Below are 19,973 nucleotides of genomic sequence, written 5' to 3' on the forward strand. Positions count from 1 at the left end.
TTCCCTTAGCAGGCCACCTGAGGTCACCTTCTGTTTGGATATGTCTTTGATTCACAGTCTTTTTTTTTTTTTTTTCTTGGCATTTTTCTTGCAGACATTATGTGATTTCTCTTTTGGCCTTTAGTTAGTATTAATTTAGATTAGCAATTTGGCTTCAGTGGAAGCTGGTATGTTGGTGGTAGAACAGAACCCCCCATGGTCAAACCCCCCAAGGGTTCTTTCTGGGATTGGGATGGCTAGTCCTGTTCAGCAGCTTTACCCCGTAGCCCCTTGGCTTTGGCTATTGCCACCTTGTCTGCTGCCCAGTTTCCCTTCCTCTTATCAGGCTTGGGCATATAGGTGTGCAGAGTAAGATCTGTCCTCTAGCTTACTGCCAGCAGTCACCTGAACAACACAAGCTAATAAATCTTTAGTGGAGTAGCTCTATGGAATGGCAGTCAGTGACAGATCATGATGTTACAAAGATATAGAAAGAAATTCCTCCAAATTTGAAGTAATTGTGTTAGGGGACTTGATCTTTATTAAATGTGAATGGGGTTGGGCCTACTTTTCAGAGACATGGCTCTACCCAAGTCTGGTTGGGAGTAGAGCAAGCCACCAATCTTCACTCCAAGGTGGATTTGTGGAAGTGTGGTGTCTTGACCTGGCGGGACCCCTATCATGCATATGCCACTGTCCAGAGAAATCTGGCCATATTATATTTTATGTATTCATGTTTCTTATTGTCTGTCCTTCCCCACTTCTCTCTCTCTCAAAAAAAAACAAATACAAAAACAAATTCAGGGCACTTGGGTGGCTCAGTGGTTAAGCCTCCAACTCGGTTTTGGCCTAGGTCATGATTTCATGGTTTGTGGGTTCAAGCCCTGCATTTGGCTCCATGCTGACAGTGCAAAGCCTGCTTGGGATTCTCTTTTTCCCTCTCTCTCTCTGCCCCTCCTCTTCTCTCTCTCTCTCTCTCTCTCTCTCTCTCTCAAAATAAATAAATAAACATTAAAACAATGGTCCAGGTGAGGACTAGAATGTCAGCTGCTTGACAGCAGAGGCCTTGGTTGTCTTGTTCCCCATGTTAGTCTTCAGGACTAGAACAGTGCCTGGCTCATCATGGAACTCAAGAAATTCTTATTGAATGAATGAATCTACCTTCCAGCCTTTTCTTAGTGCATTTCCCCCATTTACTTTGAAAATCTTGTTCTTTTTACTTCATATTGGTATCGTTTTGCTTTCTAGACTCCCATGGTGACTACCAAATGTTTTTGTGACTTGAGTTTCAATCAGCTGGCATTTTCTGCTTCTTAGTCCAGAGATGCATTCTCACAAAGGTGTAATTTCAAAAGAGATCATGTTCTAAATCCAGCTGCTTATTACTTATCAGTGTAATTTATTCATAAAGTGTTTTCTTTCTATTTTATAGTGAAAAAAAGAGACTGGACCTGGAAAAGAAACTTTATGAATATAATCAGTCTGATGTATGCAGGTAAGATGTGATAGTGGGAACAGTTTTTAAACCAATTGGCATATGTTAATCAAAAAAGTGTAACCCTAATGTATGTTACAGATACCATAATTGCAGTACTTTTACCATTCTCTTATGTCTAATATGTAATCATTTCAAGTAAATACTGAAATTTAATATAATCACTATCAAATGTAGGAATAAATTTGGCTAAATTTTGTATAAGATGATTTTATTTTCGCTATTTGGTATTCGTGGTATTTCAGAATCTATTTTGTTTAAATGTCTGAGGAATAAGATGCATCATAGTCTTTATCTTTTTGATCACAATTTAAACACATTGAGCCTGTGTAATGATTAAGGCATAATGACTATAGCTGACCTTTCAACAAACTGTTGAAGGCAGGGTTACGTGATGTCTCATTTGTTCATGGATATTTGACAATGCCTGTGAAAATTATTATGAGCAATGGATAATATAAATGTTGTCCTTTCCAGGTTACTTAATCTGAAGAGCCAACTTTTAATATTTTTAATTCTATTTTATGTAAATTGAACTTCATTCTTAAGCCAAATGTGTGGTATTACCTCCAATATTATTCATATGAAAAATTTCTGGCTATGATAGCATTAATTTTGTGATTTAGCCACATCATAAGATGAGTGAGAAATGAAAACACCTCATCCAGAAGAGAGATTTAAAACCAAATCACCCATCGGGTCCATTTATTTCCTCCTATGCAAAATTATTCTTTGGTTTTAGGATTGAGTGTACTTCCAAGGATACCAGTCATGGTGGACATTGATATGTCCCCAGTAGTTCTAGAAGAGACAAGAAGCCAGTAAAATAGTGTAAGGAATAGCAGTGTTATGGATGCCATGGCCTCAGAAGTGGGCCCAAGTCTGAGAGCATCTGTGGCAGCTGCCAGTTTTCTAGACTGCAGCCAAGAGGGTGGCCAATGGAGTGTAGACTTTTCCTGCAGCCTGTTTGGGGGCGGCTTCCTGGCATAATGGTGATGGGAAGGGGGAGGTAAGAAGAGACTGGAGACTTTTAGCAAGCTGTCAGTTTGCTGAGTCTGTTCCCCTCTTGTTTCCTAGAAGACAGAGGGTATGATTTGCTAAAAAATATCCTTTCTTTGACTGCCCAACAGGATAAAATCCAAACTGTCTAACATGGCTGTTTCAACCTGGTTTCCCCCCGAGAAGGCAGAGTCTGAGATAAGGGTTTGTATGTAGATGGTAGTTTATTTTAGGAAGTGGTCACATAAAACTGGCAAGCAGGGCTGGGAAGAATGAAATAGGAGCTGGTCACTGCTGTGGGCACCTGGGGCTCCACCCTTTTAGATCTTCAGAGGAGCCATGTAGATTGCCTCTCTGCTCCTCACAAGTGTTCACTCAAGAGAAGGAAGGGGGGCCATTTACCTATCCGTAATCCCACATTGGATAGGGCCACCAGGGAGGTGTTAACTCCTTCTCACATCCATGCTGCAAACACAGAGAAGCAGCCCTGGAAAAGCAAGATACCAGGTGCTACCATGGCTGGAGAGGAAATGCTGGGCCAGGAGGATGTAAGGAGGGCCTGAGAAGTATCCGGAACAACAGCTTACCAGACCCTCCATTATCTTCCCCTGGTTCATTTTCATCATCACCCTCTTTCATCAGCTTCCACTAACATGTTACACAGAATCTTCAGTGTCTGAAGCATGACAAGGACTTTCGTAGTATCATGTAAGCAGGTGGGTTTTGTTACCAGGGACTTCTGTTCAGTCTGAGCCCCACCAGCAGTTAGCCATGTGCCATTAGGATAATTACTTCAACATTCTGTACCTCCATTCCTTTATCTGTCAAATGGGGATAATGGTAGCTATGAGGACTTAACAGAGCCTTAAAGCAGTATCTGGCCCTGTGTAAGAGTCAATAATTTATTATTTGTTGCTATTTTTAAAATCAGTATTACTGTTATTCTTCTTAATTATTGCCTTTAAGCTTTCCAACATACTATTTCCCCTGACTGAGTGTTTCCCCTCATCTTCTCACCCTTGCTTTCCCCAGTTTTGGGTTTAATTCTCACCCACCCTTCATGTCTAAACTAAAAATTAATTTCTGTTGGGAAGGCCTTCCTGACCCCTTCAACTGGGTCAGATTGCCCACTCTGTAAGAGTCCCTGGCAGTTTTCCCTCTTAGCATTTATCACACTGCATTGGACTCATCTAATTTTTTGTTTTCCCTGTTGACTAGTGAGTGGCTTTCCTATTCACAGTACTGCACATATGAATGACTGCACGAGTGGGTGGATGACTGAAGTGGTGAGCTTTGAAGGTTCATGTGGGCAGGAATGAAACTAGACTTTGGGTGGAGAAGGCATGGTTACTATTGTATGTACTCCAGCTGGACACTGGCCACCACCAGCAACTTCACCAGGTGCCTGCATGTGGAAGACAGTATGTTAGGTTCCACCTCCATTATTGTCGCTCAGCGTCGAAAGTGGCAGACATGGGCAACAATAAAACCAGTTTTAAGTTTTTTTTGTTTCAGAAGGAAAAATGGGGACAGCCAACCAAGGTCAAAAGCACAAAATTATTAGCATTATAAAGAATTTCTTGAAAATTTTTGGCTTAGGTGTAGAGGTTTAAGGTCTATTGCTAATGAATTTTTTTCCATTTCCTTATTTCTTTTTTTAAAATTTATTTTATTTTTTAAATTTACATCTAAGTTAGTTAGCATATAGTGCAACAATGATTTAGGTGTAGTTTCCTTAATGCCCCTTACCCATTTAGCCCATCCCCCCTCCCACAACCCCTCCAGTAAACCTCTGTTCTCCATATTTAAGAGTCTCTTATGTTTTGTCTCCCTCCCTGTTTTTATATTATTTTTGCTTCCTTTCCCTTATATTCATCTGTTTTGTATCTTAAAGTCCTCATATGAGTGAAGTCATATGATATTTGTCTTTCTCTGACTAATTTTGCTTAGCATAATGCCCTCTAGTTCCATCCACGTAGTTGCAAATGACAAGATTTCATTCTTTTTGATTGCCGAGTAATACTTCATTGTGTGTGTGTGTGTGTATGTATGTGTGTGTATATATATATATGTATATATATGTGTGTATATACACACACACACATACATACACTTTTTTATCCATTCATCCATCAATGGACATTGGGCTCTTTCTGTACTTAGGCTATTGTCGATAATGCTGCTATAAACATTGGGGTGCTTCAAAGCACCATACCTGTGTCCCTCGGATAAATGCCTACTAGTGCAATTGCTGGGTCATAGGGTAGTTCTATTTTTAATTTTTTGAGGAACCTCCATACTGTTTTCCAGAGTGGCTGCACCAGTTTGCATTCTCACTAGCAATGCAAAAAAGATCCTTTCTCCACATCCTTGCCAACATCTGTTGTTGCCTGAGTTGTTAATGTTAGCCATTCTGACAGGTGCAAGGTGGTATCTCATTGTGGTTTTGATTTGTATTTCCCTGATGATGAGTGACATTGAGCATTTTTTCATGTGTTGGTTGGCCATCTGGATGTCTTCTTTGGAGAAGTGTCTATTCATGTGTTTTGCCCATTTCTTCACTGGACTATTTGTTGAGTTTGAGAAGTTCTTTATAGATTTTGGATACTAACCTCTATCTGATATGTCATTTGCAAGTATCTTCTCCCATTCCATTGGTTGCCTTTTAGTTTTGCTGATTGTTTCCTTCGCTGTGCAGAAGATTTTTGTTTTGATGAGGTCCCAATATTTCATTTTGCTTTAGTTTCTCTTGCCTCCAGTGGCATGTTGCGTAAGAAGTTGCTGCGGCCAAGTTGAAAGAAGTTTTTGCCTGCTTTCTCCTTGAGGATTTTGATGGCTTCCTGTCTGACATTGAGGTCTTTCACCCATTTTGAGTTTATTTTTGTGTCTGGTGTAAGAAAGTGGTCCAGGTTCATTTTTCTGCATCTCATTGTCCAGTTTTCCCAGCACCACTTGCTGAAGAGACTGTCTTTATTCCATTGGCTATTCTTTCCTGCTTTGTCAAAGATTAGTTGGTCATACGTTTGTGGGTCCATTTCTGGGTTCCCTATTCTGTTCCATTGATATGAGTGTCTGTTTTTGTGCCAGTAGTTGCTGATTAATTTTTAATATCTGCAGTATGTTTGCGAATCTGTTTTTAAGGGTGAACTTTTTTGTGCTTTTCATCTTAGTTTTCCTTGATAGAAGAACATGAAAATTGTGAGCACTGAGTAATGTATAGAATTATACTCCTGAAACTAATATTACATAGTGTGTTAACTATACTTGAATTAAAATATATACTTGAATTATTAGATAATAAAAATGTTGAATTATTTTATTGAACTAACAATAGAAATGCTTCATATCACGTACTCTTATGATGTAAAATTTGTGAAGAAGAAAGAGCTAGAACATGCAGGGTTGGTTCTGTGGGAAGAGTGGGCTGCACAACTTGAGCCATTCAGTGTGCCTTTTCATTTATTTGTTTATTCATTATTCATTCATTCACTCATTCATTTTTTGAGAGAAAGTACACTGGAGCAGGGGAGAGGGGCAGAGGGAGACAGAGAGAGAATCTTTAGCAGGCTCCATGCCCAGGGTGGAGCCCGACACGGGGCTCAATCTCCTCGATCTCGGGATCATGACCTGAGTCAAAATCAAGAGTTGGACGCTCAACTGAGTGAGCCACCCAAGCACCCCAATGTGTGCCTTTTGTTTTACACTTTGGATGAGAGTCTCTAAAGGTTTTGTTCACAATTTGAGTAGAGTCACAGCCTATATATTATCATAAAATATTTTAAAATATAGTAGGTTGTTGCAGTTCCTAATAAAATTTTAATATTATCTAAAGGAGAACTTTTTGGGTATTTTAAATTTTAGAATTTCTCAATGTTTATGGATTGTGGTTTGTAGTTTGATTCTATTTCCATATGAGCAGATAGTTCTGAAATTGTCTGTCATAAAAAGAATGCTAATGGACTATTCATCCGACCATGGCCACATAGCCACCGCTCTTGAAACCACATTTAATATTGAGAAAGAAATCCATATAAATCTTTATTGTGTGAATGTTATAATGTAGTCTTGTATACATTTCTCAGGAGAGTTATGCCTGGATGTGATACTCAGTGATGTTGCATTAATTTCTTCTAAAAATGTGTGTACATTCTGCTCTTTAGCTTTCAGTGTTTAGTTAGGTAAAGTATCTCAGAATACATTGTCTCATTAACAATTTTGTTTGAGAAAAATCTCTTTCTTTGATTTGTTAGTGTCTAACTGCATAATTTAAAAATCTGCTTTTATTTTTCTAGAGTTAAGCTGAAGTATGTGAAACTAAAGAGATATCTGAAGGAAATATGTGAATCAGAAAAGAAGGCTCGTACTCGAAACCGAGAATATTTAAAGCGATTTGAGCATGTCCAAGCTCATGTTGGACACTTTACTACAAATACAGAGAAGCTTCAGGAACTAAAGGTAACATCTTGTTTTTCACTATATTTCTCTTTATCTCTCTTTCTTTTGCTAAAATTGGAAGGAAGTAACGAGCACTAAGTTTCAGATCAGTGGTGGTCATTAATGTTCAGTTGTTCATCCATAAGAGAATTGCTCATTTTCTCTGTGATTTACCATGTGGCCAAATTTTGATCAGGGAACTTGAAATTGAATTTTCTTAGATTCTACTTTAGTTGAGGAATTAATGGAATATCTGTACTTTGTTATACTGCACAAATAATTAACTTGTAACAGACATGGGCACTAGTTACTACCTGGCATGTGGTATTTGGTGGCTTCATGACTGAATTTGAGCAGCATTAGGGTTCTCTCCAGAGACCGTTTCCTTCTTTAATGGGTTTTTTCCCTGGGCTCCTCTGTTCCCATCAGGCAGTGTGTTGGGAAACACTGAGGGTAGAACTGGCCCCACGGAATTCACCTTCATACTCCTCATCTGTGTGACCCAGAGCAACTGCTTTCTGCAGCCCTCTCTGATTATGGCATCTCGTTCCTTTAAGGTGCTGGGCAACCTTCTCCTCCACAGATTATGCCCAGTGAGGAGGGCTAGGCCTTTTTTCTCTAAGCAGTTGTGCTGGCCAAGGGTTGTTGCTCATGTTAACCCAACAAAATACTGGTTATAGAAGAAGTTGCCTTTAATTACTTTTTTTTTTTTCCTCTAGCAATTTCCCCCACTGAGGCTTTATTTCAGGTACACAGGAAAATGAAAATACTATGCAGTGGTCTGAATGTTTGTGTCCTGAAATTCATATCTTGAAATCCTAACCCTAACCAAATCCTAACCAAATGTGATGGTGTTCATACCAGGGGCCTTTGAGAGGGGCTTGTGTCATGAGGGTGGAGCTCTCATGGATGAGATTAGTGCCTTCTAAAACAGGCTCTGGAGCACTTCTACCAGGTAAGGATGCAGTGAGAAGGTACTGGCTCTGAATGAGGAAAGAGGCCCTCACCAGAAGGTGACCACACTGGTACCTTGATCTTGGACTTTCCAGCCTCCAGAATTGTGAGCAGTACATTTCTGATGTTTATAAGCCACCCAGTCAGGGATATTTTGTTATAGCAGCCTGAATGGACTAAGATAACTCACATATTCTGTACCCAGATACAGTAGTTGTAAATATTTTGGTATATTTGCTTTGTGTGTGTGTGTGTGTGTGTGTGTGTGTACATTTTTTCCTGAGCTGTTGAAAGTATGCTGTGGACACCATAACAGTTCTCCCCTAAATACTTAAGTGTGGATCTCCTAAGAACACAGACAGTCTCCTACACAATCACACTACTATTATCACACCCAAGAAAATTAATAATGATTTCATAATGCCACTTAATATCTATCTGATATTTAAATTTCCCCAGTTCCTCCCAAAATTTTCTTTATTTTTCCAGACCAGGAGCCAACTAGGGTTCACATTACATTTGCTATTTTGGTTTTTTGGTCTCTAAATCAAATTTAGTGTCCTACCACTCTTCCTTTTTTTTTTTTTTTTTTTTTTCTTCATGACACTGGCTTTTTGAAGAAGGCAATTTAGTTGCCTGTATAATGACTCACATTCAGAATTTGGTTATTTCTTTGAAGTATAATTTAACTGGAAATTTGGATTAGACCAGCACTGCCCAATAGAACTTTTTGTAGTGATAGAAATGTTCCCGATCTATACTGGTGCTAATTTAGTAGCCACTAGCCACACATGACTACTGAGCACTTAAAATGTGGCTGTGACACTAAGGACTGAACTTTTAATTTTGTTAATTTTAATTGGTTAAATTTAAATAATCACAGCTGAGGTTACATACATCCTACTGTATCCCATCAGGAGGCTTATGAGTCGTGATGTCAGGTGGTCTGACCTGAGTGAGGTTGAGTTTGATGCATTGCTTAAGATGGCAAGCTCTAGATCTCTCTTATAAGGACCTTTTTTTCCATTTGCAACTGAGCATATAATCTGTGGAGTGATAGTTTGACATCTTGGGAACATCTTGTTTCTAAATAGCCTTTTACTTAGTGGTTTTAGGATCTGTTAGTGATGCTTGAATCAGTGTGGTGGAGGTTGTGGAATGGGGATTTTCTAATTTAATCTTCCTCTTTATTAGCTTAAATTGTTCTATAAAGAAGAGCTTTCTTTCTTTTCTCTCCTCTTTCTCTTTTTTTAAGTATCACCATAGACTTACAAATTTTTACTTAGTATATTATCAATTACTGTAGTTATTATTTTTGTTGTTTGTATTTCTCCAAATTTTGCTTGGGAGTGTCTCTTCAAATTGGCTTCTGTGTCCTTTTGGCCTGACCTCATTAATCCTGAGCCTTCTTTGCTTTGGGGCACAACATGTTCCAGGTTTACTTTGTACACCACTGCCTCAGACATGGAATTAGCCTCTTTTCCAAGGAGCTGTGGTTCCTTTTAGTGGGGAAGGGTATTTAGAAACCAAGATCTGGAAGTAGATGTGCTCAAACAATAGCACGTTTTAGCTACAGCACTACAGTTTTTTTTTTTTCTTTCTTAGTTTTCAAGTAGAATACTTAACATTCAAAAAGTAATTATTATAAACATTGTAAATCTCTTTGCTGTTCAGAGATTTTACAGAGAAAGTAAAAGTGATGGACAAAGCAGGGAATTTTGCCTTCCCAATAGAAAAAAGGAAATAATAGAAGTTTTCCTTTTATTTTCACATTGATGCTTTTTTACTTAATTATTGATTTGATGATATAGCCAAATGTGAGAGGGAGGAATTTGAAAGGGAGAATCCATACTTTTATATTGAGAGCATTTTGAAATGGATAAGGAATGCCTTTAGAGAACAGTCTGTGATGGCACAGAAGAGCAGATCATGTAGCTACAGTTGGGAAAGATGGGAGCACCATTGGGAGTCACCCTGAGTCCAGAGCTGAATGCAGGCAGCAATCTTTGAAACTCCAGCCAGTGACACCACTTACCTCAGCAAGCTGTACAGTAAGCAGAGATTCAGAGTGGGGAATGTTTGCCGTGCTGTCTTCCCATTCCTTTCCTCCTCTTCATTTCATCTTGGTATCCAGTGGTAGCCTTAGGAAGGCTGGAGTCTGCCCCACTCAGGTAGCAGATCTTTACCTCCACTGACTGACCACATGTAAGTCTTAGGAGAAAGGTGTTCTGGGGAAGCATATTGCCCACACACCCCACAATGCTAGGGGTATTTCCCCTTGAATAGAATATAGTTGATGCAAATGGACTAATAATTGGTAGAGTTCCAGAAAGTGAAACGAAATGAGGCAGTATGTGAGAAGTGGGGATTTGGCCCAAGTTGTATTAAGTGAATTTCTCCCTTTTTGTAAGACTGTAAGACTATTTATTATATAATATTAAAATCTTTTTAAATGGGATAAAGGCAAACATATTTTATGAATTTTTTTATTTTAAACTGATTTTATGAATTATACTACTTTGGGGTCCTATGATAATTTTCAGGGCTTTTAAGGATGTTGATTTGTCATGTCATTTTGAAAACACGGTGTTGTGGCTATATTGCTACTTGTCAGATAAAGAGGCCAACTAAGCTCAGTTCAAGAATATAAATATTAGTAGTACTGTGAATATTGTGTCCTTCTCTCCCCCTTCCTGCCTCTACTCCCCCTCCCTGCGTTGGTGCTTGTCGAAGAGCCCCAGTTGGGCCTTAAAGCAGGTGTTTTGGTGCCCTTTGTGCTTATCTCAGGTTGGGTTCTCCTGAAGTGGACCCTGAGACAAGGATTCAAATGTAAGTGGTTCATCTGGGAAGTGCATGGGATGTCAGGAGGCAAGTGGGGAGGTGAAACAGGGAAGGACAGGTAGCTGGAAAAGGGTATATATACACTAGTATATACATATCCAAATATTTGGATATGTATATACTAGTGTATATATACATATATATGTTTATATATATATATACAAATATATGTTTTATATATATACACAAATGTATGTTTTATATACATATATGTATATATGTGTGTACGTATATAAATTGTGTGTGTGTGTGTATATATATATATATATATATTTTTTTTTTTTTTTTTAAACCAGCCTCCACAACTCCCTACAGGCCTGACCACCCTGACCCGAAGCGGATGGGCGACCCCCCAAAGGGTCTTTAAACCTCCGCGCCGGCGATGCCCTAGGTACCTGGACAGGGTGGGGGCGAGCGAGGTGGGGGACCAGGGGCCGCAAGCCGCCACCTCAACACTGACGCCTTAAGGGCCCCGCAAGGGCGCCAGCCCCAAAGCTGCCGTGCTGCTGTAGGCCCAACGGGCAACCGCCCAACAGGCCTCGCCGCCGCCACCACGGGACGCCATCATCCCACCTCCCCCAACAACCCCCATGGAAAAGGGTGTATTATCAAGCCAACTACCATAGTCAGCATCTGGAACTTAACTTACAGGGAAACCCTGGCAAATGGTTCTGAGCATTTGGAATATGCAGACATGGCTCCTGAGCATCACTGATTAAAGGCTGATGACAAAGAGATGGGGGGGGGGGGGAGAAATTAACCACAGGCTCCTTAGGCACAGAGACAGGAATGTTGAGACTTAGGAGCACCCAAAAGGGTCCCAGGGACATGTGTGGAGCATGGCATCTGTTTCAGCCTTCCCCATTCAAGTGCCAGGCATGAGGCTGGTATGTCAGGGCATTCAGGGAGAGTCCCCATCTGATGATATCTCTCATCTGCCTGAAATCCTTGAGTGCTTGCTCAGTCTTTCAGGATAAAGCCCAGATGCTGGCGTCTGCCTGCATACCACCCTGCAGCTCAACCTTATGACCCTTAACACACACATGTCCTTTCTCATTTCTGTCTCACACAAATATACAGACATGTGCACATTTTTTCTTCCCTACTGCCTCCCTTCACCTCCTTCCTCTCTCCCCATCTCTGCCTCCCATCTCTGCTCACTCTCTGCCCACGCTCTGCTCTCCCCGCACCTGTCTCCTCCATTTCCCCCCCATCTCTTATGCAATATTCCCTCCACTCCCATGTCTTCCCACTGTCCCTCTCCATCTTTTATCTTCCAATCATGTGCACATTCTTTCTCTTACACACTAATACACTCACTCACATGCATCCAAGTTTTAAACATGCTGACTGCTATATTTTCTTGAAAGCATCACATCATTTCCTATCTTCTTCAACTAGAAGCCCTCTCTCTCTCTATCCTGCCTTAGGTCTGGGCCGTAATTATCTCAGTAAGCACTTCCTTCATAGTGTTGTCATTGCTTACATGTCTGTTTTTCCACCTCGTTGTGGGCTCCTCATCTTACTATTTCAGTGCTGTCAGTATCTGGGCTACAATGTGGCACATAATAAGCACTCAGTAAGCTTTGAGGAACACCTCCCTATTCTTTAAGCACTCAGTAAGCACTGGGACTTCTCCCTTGACTGAAAATTAATTCTGTATTTTTCAACTTGCTCTCTTCTGGACCATGAACAACTATGTGAGAGCTAATGTGGTATTGGTTCTATCCTGTGTTATACCTTCCCAGGAGCATTTCTGTTTAATAGCAGAGGCACTCTGAAGATACAATGTCACTATTTAAAGATGTGATTCTTGTTGGAAATTCAGTCATTAGGGTATATGTGCCTACGAGGGATAAAATTTGAAGACAACAAATATTTGAGCCCTCATTTGATTCCTACTGAGCATTGTGACAGCCACTCTGGGCAGGGCAGGGCCTTCAGGCTCCTGGAGGACAGTCTGTAGCTTTTCCCATTTTTTATCAACCAGAGTGTCTTACTTGTTAATATGTATTAGTTGAATATAAATAAGTGTTCCTGCATACCTTTTTGTAAAAAAACATCTAAAAAGGAAACCCATAGGGGCACATGGATGGCTCAGTCAGTTAAGTGTCTGACTTTGGCTCAGGTCATGATCTCACAGTTCGTGAGTTCAAGCCCCACTCTGGGCTCTCTGCTGTCAGCACAGAGCCTGGAGCCTGCTTCGGATCCTCTGTCTCCCTCTCTCTCTGCCCCTTCCCCACTCTCTCTAAAAAATAAATAAACGCTTAAGAAATAATAAAAGGAAACCCATATCCTGGAAAAAATAGGAGAAGAGAAAAGACTGTGACTTGTAGTCCTGAGGGTGAACTCAAACAATTTATGTAACTCTCTGTACCCATTTTTTCAACTCTAACATGTGGAAGCTGGGCCAGCAGATCTTAAATGTCTGTTCAGTTCTGTAACCAAGAATTTTTATATAATCCTGGAGACCACTGAAAGAAGGAAGCCTGTTTAAAAAAACAAAAAGGTAGTGGTGGCACTTTCAGGCAAATGGTAATGTGACGAGGGGAATTTGAAGGAATGTAAGTGGGGATACAGAAGAAAAGAAGAAAAGAATGGAAAATGAGATGTGCTATTAACATGGAAACATATCCCAGAGACCTGAAAGATATCCCATGACCTCCACCTCCTTCAGATAACCCCAGATGATCGTCAACAGATTTCATCAGTTGAGCTGAGATGAAATTGTGCACAGCGGGGAAGTGAATAGAAAGTTCTCCTAAATTTAGGTGGGCAGCATCAAGCTCAGTGCTGGGAAGCAATACATTAGCAGACGGAACAAGTTAGTTACCTGATAGGTTGATTCAGTGCTCTTGAGTTCATTAAAATAGGTTTCCCTGGGGGATTTGTGGGAAGAGGGGACTGTCCTTAGAGGTGCTGTGGACTGGCAGATGCTACCGGGCCATGAGAACTTTGGCCCCTGAAACAGCAAATGTAAGAGGAATCTGGGCCACATGGCAAGAAGGGAACAGAGACCTGAATCAGCACCAGACAGAAAGGATGCAGTACAAATCCTGATGTATTGTGGAAATATAATGGGACCTTATCAAAGAAGAAGTGGGGCATAAAACATGGAAAGACTGATAGTTGGAAAAATAGGGCACATGCTCTGCTGTTTTATCATTTTTAGCTAGGGAATTTTTGGAAAGATTTGTCTATACAGTTTTCCAAACTGAAAAAACTTTTAAACATAGTACAACCCTTTATATGCAGATAGAATAGGAGGTGGGGTTGAAAATCCCTGCTCTCCAATGTTTAGGAGGTAAATTTGATGGATAGTAACCAAGTATCATATGTATGAATAAATGGCAAAGAGAACAAAATGTTTGTAGGTGCAAATCTGTGGTCCTAGGGGATGCAGAATTATAGTTTGCATCAATTTTCAATTTATCATAGCAACTTTTGATTTCAAGTACATTGTTCAGTTTTTATTTGTATCACTAATTTAGGAAAGTACCTACACTTCAGTGAATTTTTCAGGTCCATTGAGAGCAATGTAATTTGGACTCTTGAGACTTCTGTTACTATTCTTTATAAAGTCCTAATGCAGTTACAAGTTTTTTGCTGCAGCAGAATGAATTAAACAAAAGTCATGTTTCCATGAGAAAGTGCTCTGTCTTTAGAAGGTATGGCTCTGAAATGATCCCATAATGAGAAAAGTAGGTATAATGCCTGTTGCGTGTTTATAACTGATCTCAAAGAACATAAGAAAATATTTGCAGCCACAGGAACAGAGTTTTTATTTAACCAGCAATTATTTAATAAACCTCAATATTTATTTTGTTTATTTCATAATCCACTCCCATCCCTTTTTAAAGATACTTTCCCTTAGAATCTGTAAAGTATGCCTTTTGAAAGCTCTTGGAGTTGAAAAGTAACTATCTCTGAGTCCAAAGGAGTAGGTAGAACAGAGAGATGTAAATTGTATTGTATTAATTGCCTTATTTTTAAATCTTTTCTTGGTTTATCTTTTTTACCGGCCTTATAAAACTTCCATTTAATTAGGTATTTCTTTAGATTATTACTGTCATCTATCATGTTAATAGCATTCTGATAGAGAAAAAAAATTCCCTGCTAAACTCTTATTAGAAATGGGGCAGCATGTAATATCTTTTAAGATATTTTGAGGGAAACAAGTGAGTTTTCATGATGATTGTCTGTTTTTTTATATGTCAAAACAAAGCTCAGGCCAATTTCATGTTCAGACTAAGAACTAAGGAAACAGTTCTCTGATTATCTCATAGGTGTTTTTCTAATTGCAGTGCATCACGGCCTAATTTAGAAAATGTTCTGATACTTATCTGTGATGAACCACCATCCGTGAATTTCTTAAGGCTTTAATTACTAACATACTGAATCAAAGCCCTTTTTATGCCTTGCTTTTAAGAAAAAGTCATTTTATGATGGAATCACTTTCATCAATTATAGTGCGATAATGATGCAGGCATCTTCATGTAGTTATTAGTGCCAGAGCAAACTTCATTCCTATGGTGCTGATCATTGATGTTTCCTGTATATTTTTATTCATAGAAAATGGAGTTTGTTTCAAGTCGATGAGCTAGCAAATAATATACTCTGTTCCTGTGATTAGTAGGACCATGATACTAATGTAGATATCTATAAAGATAAGAAGTCTGTAGGATTGATTTATTTTCCTTTAGGACAAAACTTTTCAGGGTAAACACTGTCTAATGTGCTGCTTTCATAATAAAGTAACTGGATTTTCCTGATAGCTTAATATGCTAAGGTTTTATTCCCTAAATTGATGGAAGACAGTAAGAAGCCATCAGGTCTTATTTAAAAACATACAGCATTTTATAGACCTCAGCTTTTGACATTTTATTTGTGAAATTTTCTATTCTAAGATAAGTTGAATTTCTTAGTAACATCAACTTTTACTTTCTACTTCACTGTTTTATACTCTAAAGACTAAAAAATATAGGCAGATGCTGGTTATAATAAGAGCCACCACAAAATCAAAACTTTGTTTCTGTTTAGACCAAATATGAGGCTCAAATTAAGAAGACACAGCTACTCTCAAAAGATAGACCTGGAATAAAAGGTGAACTGAAAGATGAAGACAGAGAAAAGGTAATAAATTAAAACAATAAACTTTCTGTTAACAGAGGATTTCTGGAGTGTTTCTCTTTTACTATATTGTTTTAAATAAAATCATCTTATTACAGAGATCTTTTTTATTAAACCTTAAGTATTATTTAAAGACTTATAGAGTATTGCTTTAATGTCTAATTCAATTAAATTTGCTGAAAGGCAGTCACAGCAGGTTTAAAAGAGATAGATTCCAAAGAAAACCTTAGTGTTGTTAGCAGGTGAAATTATGTTTCTCTAAATAATGCTTTGTCGCTGCTTTTTTTCTTCATTCCAGAAATGTTTTAAATAAAAGGTAAACAAAATATGGAATTTTGCTTCTTTTCTTTGTATATATAATTTTGTACATTTTAACCTTTTCACAGAGAAAGTGGAAAGAAAAGATTGCATATCTAAGCAACAGACAAAAAGACTGGCAAGGAATACTTAAATAAATTCTGCTATGTATCTGCCGTAATGCAGGCTTCTAATCCTGCAGCCTATCTCCATATAAATGATTCTGTTCAAGACCATAGATGTTTTCTTCACTAAAAGCAGTAAAGCTCTTTTAGATGAAATGTCTAAAAACATCTTGTAATAACTTGGAGCATGCTGGCAAGAGTAGTCACTTGTGACTATGTGTGAAACCCCCTCAGCCAGTCGATATTGTAATAAGCAAAAATGGTAGCATCACTCCATTATTCAGAAAAGCCAACAGCGTGCTTGTTCCTTAGGCTGCAGCATTCATTAAGAAAAGCTTACTGGGCTGAAAGCTGGAAACAGATGATAACGGGATATGATTTTCATATTTAATGCTTTCCTTGGAAGAGTATGTGTGCTACAGATTGATAGAAGAACCAACTGCTACTTTACTAAAAGACTTTCAGGTTTGCCCTATAGCTACCGATGGAATCATTCAGCCAAGAAATTAACTTTTTCTCCTTTTACCTGCTTTATATATCTGCTAAGCAGGCTGCCTGGCTGCCAGTAAATGTTATTATGCAGTTAACTGTTTGGTATTTAAGACTCTTATCAGAAAAGAAACAGAGGCCACACTATTTTGTTTTTATAGTAGGAGGAAGGTTTTAGTTTTCCTTTTTTCCATGCATTAGCAGGCATTAATCTGAGTTTATAGGAAGTTTTAGTTTTCCTTCCCAAAGATTAAAAAGTTAAAAAACCTAGAATTTAGAGCATTCTTTAAACTGTAAGATACAAAACACCAAGCCCCAGAAACCTTGACCTATATAAAAAGGCCTTTTAATGATAAATGATTTCTGTGCCATTAGATGTATGCCGAATGTGGTATGATGTGATAGACTTCTAAACCATTCAGGCAGTTTTTCTGTTTGACATTGGGTCATGAAATAATTGATGTGTTTTTAATCTATAAGCCGGTTTGTTCTTTCTATGCCATTCCTGATAAAGGCATTCTTAGTACGGCAGTGTCAATGGTACTTAAGTAAAATGGGAGACTTTTTTTTGTATTTGCACTAGTGATCCCTTACCTTACATACAATTACATAGTCTCCTTTTAAGTTATATTTAAAATTAGGGCAAGAGACATACAGCTGACAACCCCTTAAAGACGTTACATATAATAATTAGAAGACAGGTATTTTCCTGTGTACTATAAAGTGTCATCTTAAAAGCTTTGATTATTGACTGTATATAACAATCAATTAGGTAACATTTTGAGAAATTTCTTTCTTGCCTATATTCAATTTCTTATTGGTGTTCCATCAATTAAAAGGTAAATACATTTTAGTAAAATGATGAATTAATGAATCCTTATTATATGCTAATTCCAGAATAATTGCTTATCATATGAGTTACATTTTTTTTCCGGTGGAAATCCATACATGTCTTCTTTAGACAGTCATATGAATTAGTCTCTGTTCCCAGAGTTGTTGGTCTTCAGGTATTGGCCTGAAGCGCAATATGGTGTCACTGGTTGAAGTCAATAAATCGTTTTTAAGCATGTGATCTGTGTGAGAAGCCACAGTAGGAGATCCCCCTATGAATTCCACAGGGCTTGTGCTCAAGGTGCTTCCTACAAGGAGATGTCCTTTCTAAGGCACAAGATAGTATGTAATGAATGCCAGTTACATGTGGTGGGCATGTGCTGCATGAAGAAAGAAGGTATGCTTCTACCAAAATGAGTGGCCCAAGACTCAGTGGAGGAGGTGGTGTTTGAACTAGTGTGAAGGATGGGAAAGATATCAGTCAGTGGGGATGTGGTAGACATTCGAAGGCCAGGAGATGTCATGATTAAAGGAGTAGAAGCAGGAAAGCCCAGTGGGCAGTTGTGCAGCCTGGCTGAAGTCCAGTGTTCTTGTACGGAAGTGGTAGACAGTAAGGTTGGAAAGTTATATCATGGAACTTCTTAGTGCCACATTAAGAATTGAGATTTCCTCCTGGAATCGTGTGTGTGTGTGTGTGTGTGTGTGTGTGTGTGTGTGCGTGCGCGCGCGCGCGCATGCGTGGGCATGTGTAATAGTGTGTGTGTGTATGTGTTGGGGCAGGTATAAAGGCAGGACTTGTGGATGGAGCAGTGACATCACAGCTGTGCAGCAGCAGGGAGATAAGGCTGGAGGTGCCATGGAGGACGAACTGGGGGAAGGAGTTGGTGGAACTGAAGAATCAGGGTTCGTTCAGACAGGAAGAATTAACTAAGAGCCTAACTTGAGGGTTGCCATTAAAGTGGAAAACACTGATGAGGGGGAGAGGACTTGTCAAATTAATGATAATTCTGAATTATAAGAAGCTATATTTTTTAAGTGATTGTATACCTTTCAACCATAGCAGTAACATGGATACTCTATCAAGAAAAGTCATCAAGCAGTGATTGTCCATTTTCTCAATGTAAAACTCTAGCTCAGTTTCATAATAAGGCATCCAGAGTTTTCATGCCTCCTCTGGCTACTTTTCAGAGTCCTGTGTTCTCTTAAGAGAATTAATAATTGGTCTACTTGTTCCCCAAGCTTATTTCCATGATTAGTTTACCTAGTAAACTTTTGGTTTTTGGTTAATAGATAGCAAAAAGACAAAGTTCAAGCCCCCATTCGGATCCTCACAAATTTTACTATAATTCAGTAATCCTTTCCCTCTATTATACATTGCATTTTTTGTTGTTGGGGCAGGGTGTAAATTCTAATTCTGTTGGTCTTTTGGCATGTTCTAGTTACTTAGTTTTTTATATGAGCAGTGACTAGAGAACATACATAAAAAAACATCAAGGGGCACCTGGGTGGCTCAGTCAGTTAAGCGTCCAACTTCAGCTCAGGTCATGATCTCGCGGTCTATGAGTTTGAGCCCCACGTCGGGCTCTGTGCTGACAGCTCAGAGCCTGGAGCCTGTTTCAGATTCTGTGTCTCCCTCTTTCTCTCTCCTCCCCCTCTCATGCTCTGTCTCTCTCTCCCCAAAAATAAACGTTAAAAAAAAAATTAAAAAAAAAATCAAAGCGTATGTATTGTCATTTGTGAATGAGATATCAATTTTGGGATGGGGTTTGTGAAGTTTCTTTGAACTATTTTTGTGTGTGTTTGTGTGAGAGAGAGAAAATTTTTTTTTATATTTTAAAATTTACATCCAAATTAGTTAGCATATAGTGTAACAGTGATTTCAGGAGTAGATTCCTTAGTGCCCCTTACCCATTTAGCCCATCCCCCCTCCCACAACCCCTCCAGTAACCCTCAGTTTGTTCTCCATATTTATGAGTCTCTTCTGTTTTGTCCCCCTCCCTGTTTTTATTTTTGTTTCCCTTCCCTTATGTTCATCTGTTTTGTCTCTTAAAGTCCTCATATGAGTAAGGTCATATGATTTTTGTCTTTCTCTGACTGACTAATTTCACTTAGCATAATACCCTCCAGTTCCATCCATGTAGTTGCAAATGGCAAGATTTAATTCTTTTTGATTGGTGAGTAATACTCCATTGTATGAAAGAAATTGAAGAAGACACAAAAAAAAGGAAAAAGATTCCATGCTCCTGGATAGGAATAACAAATATTGTTAAAATGTTGAAACTACCCGAGGCAATCTTTGAACTATTATACTATGAAACTTGTTCTACTAAAAGCAGAAGTGAACTGGATCCTTCACAGCAAGAGTGTACCGTGCTAGGCCTGGCTGGAGATCTGTGGAG

General features: G+C 38.9%; 1 protein-coding gene across 1 annotated transcript in view; it reads left to right on the forward strand.

The window, feature by feature from the left end:
• Nucleotides 1–19,973, forward strand: part of KIZ (kizuna centrosomal protein) — a 143,640-nt gene that overhangs the window by 6,120 nt on the left and 117,547 nt on the right. The window contains exons 2-4 of the mRNA XM_049650105.1: nucleotides 1,412–1,474; nucleotides 6,766–6,928; nucleotides 15,743–15,835. Coding sequence (XP_049506062.1) covers nucleotides 1,412–1,474; nucleotides 6,766–6,928; nucleotides 15,743–15,835 — 319 coding nt within the window. The remainder of the gene's footprint in view (nucleotides 1–1,411; nucleotides 1,475–6,765; nucleotides 6,929–15,742; nucleotides 15,836–19,973) is intronic.

This window comes from Panthera uncia (assembly GCF_023721935.1).
Source record: "Panthera uncia isolate 11264 chromosome A3 unlocalized genomic scaffold, Puncia_PCG_1.0 HiC_scaffold_11, whole genome shotgun sequence".
Classification (NCBI taxonomy): Eukaryota; Metazoa; Chordata; class Mammalia; order Carnivora; family Felidae; genus Panthera; species Panthera uncia.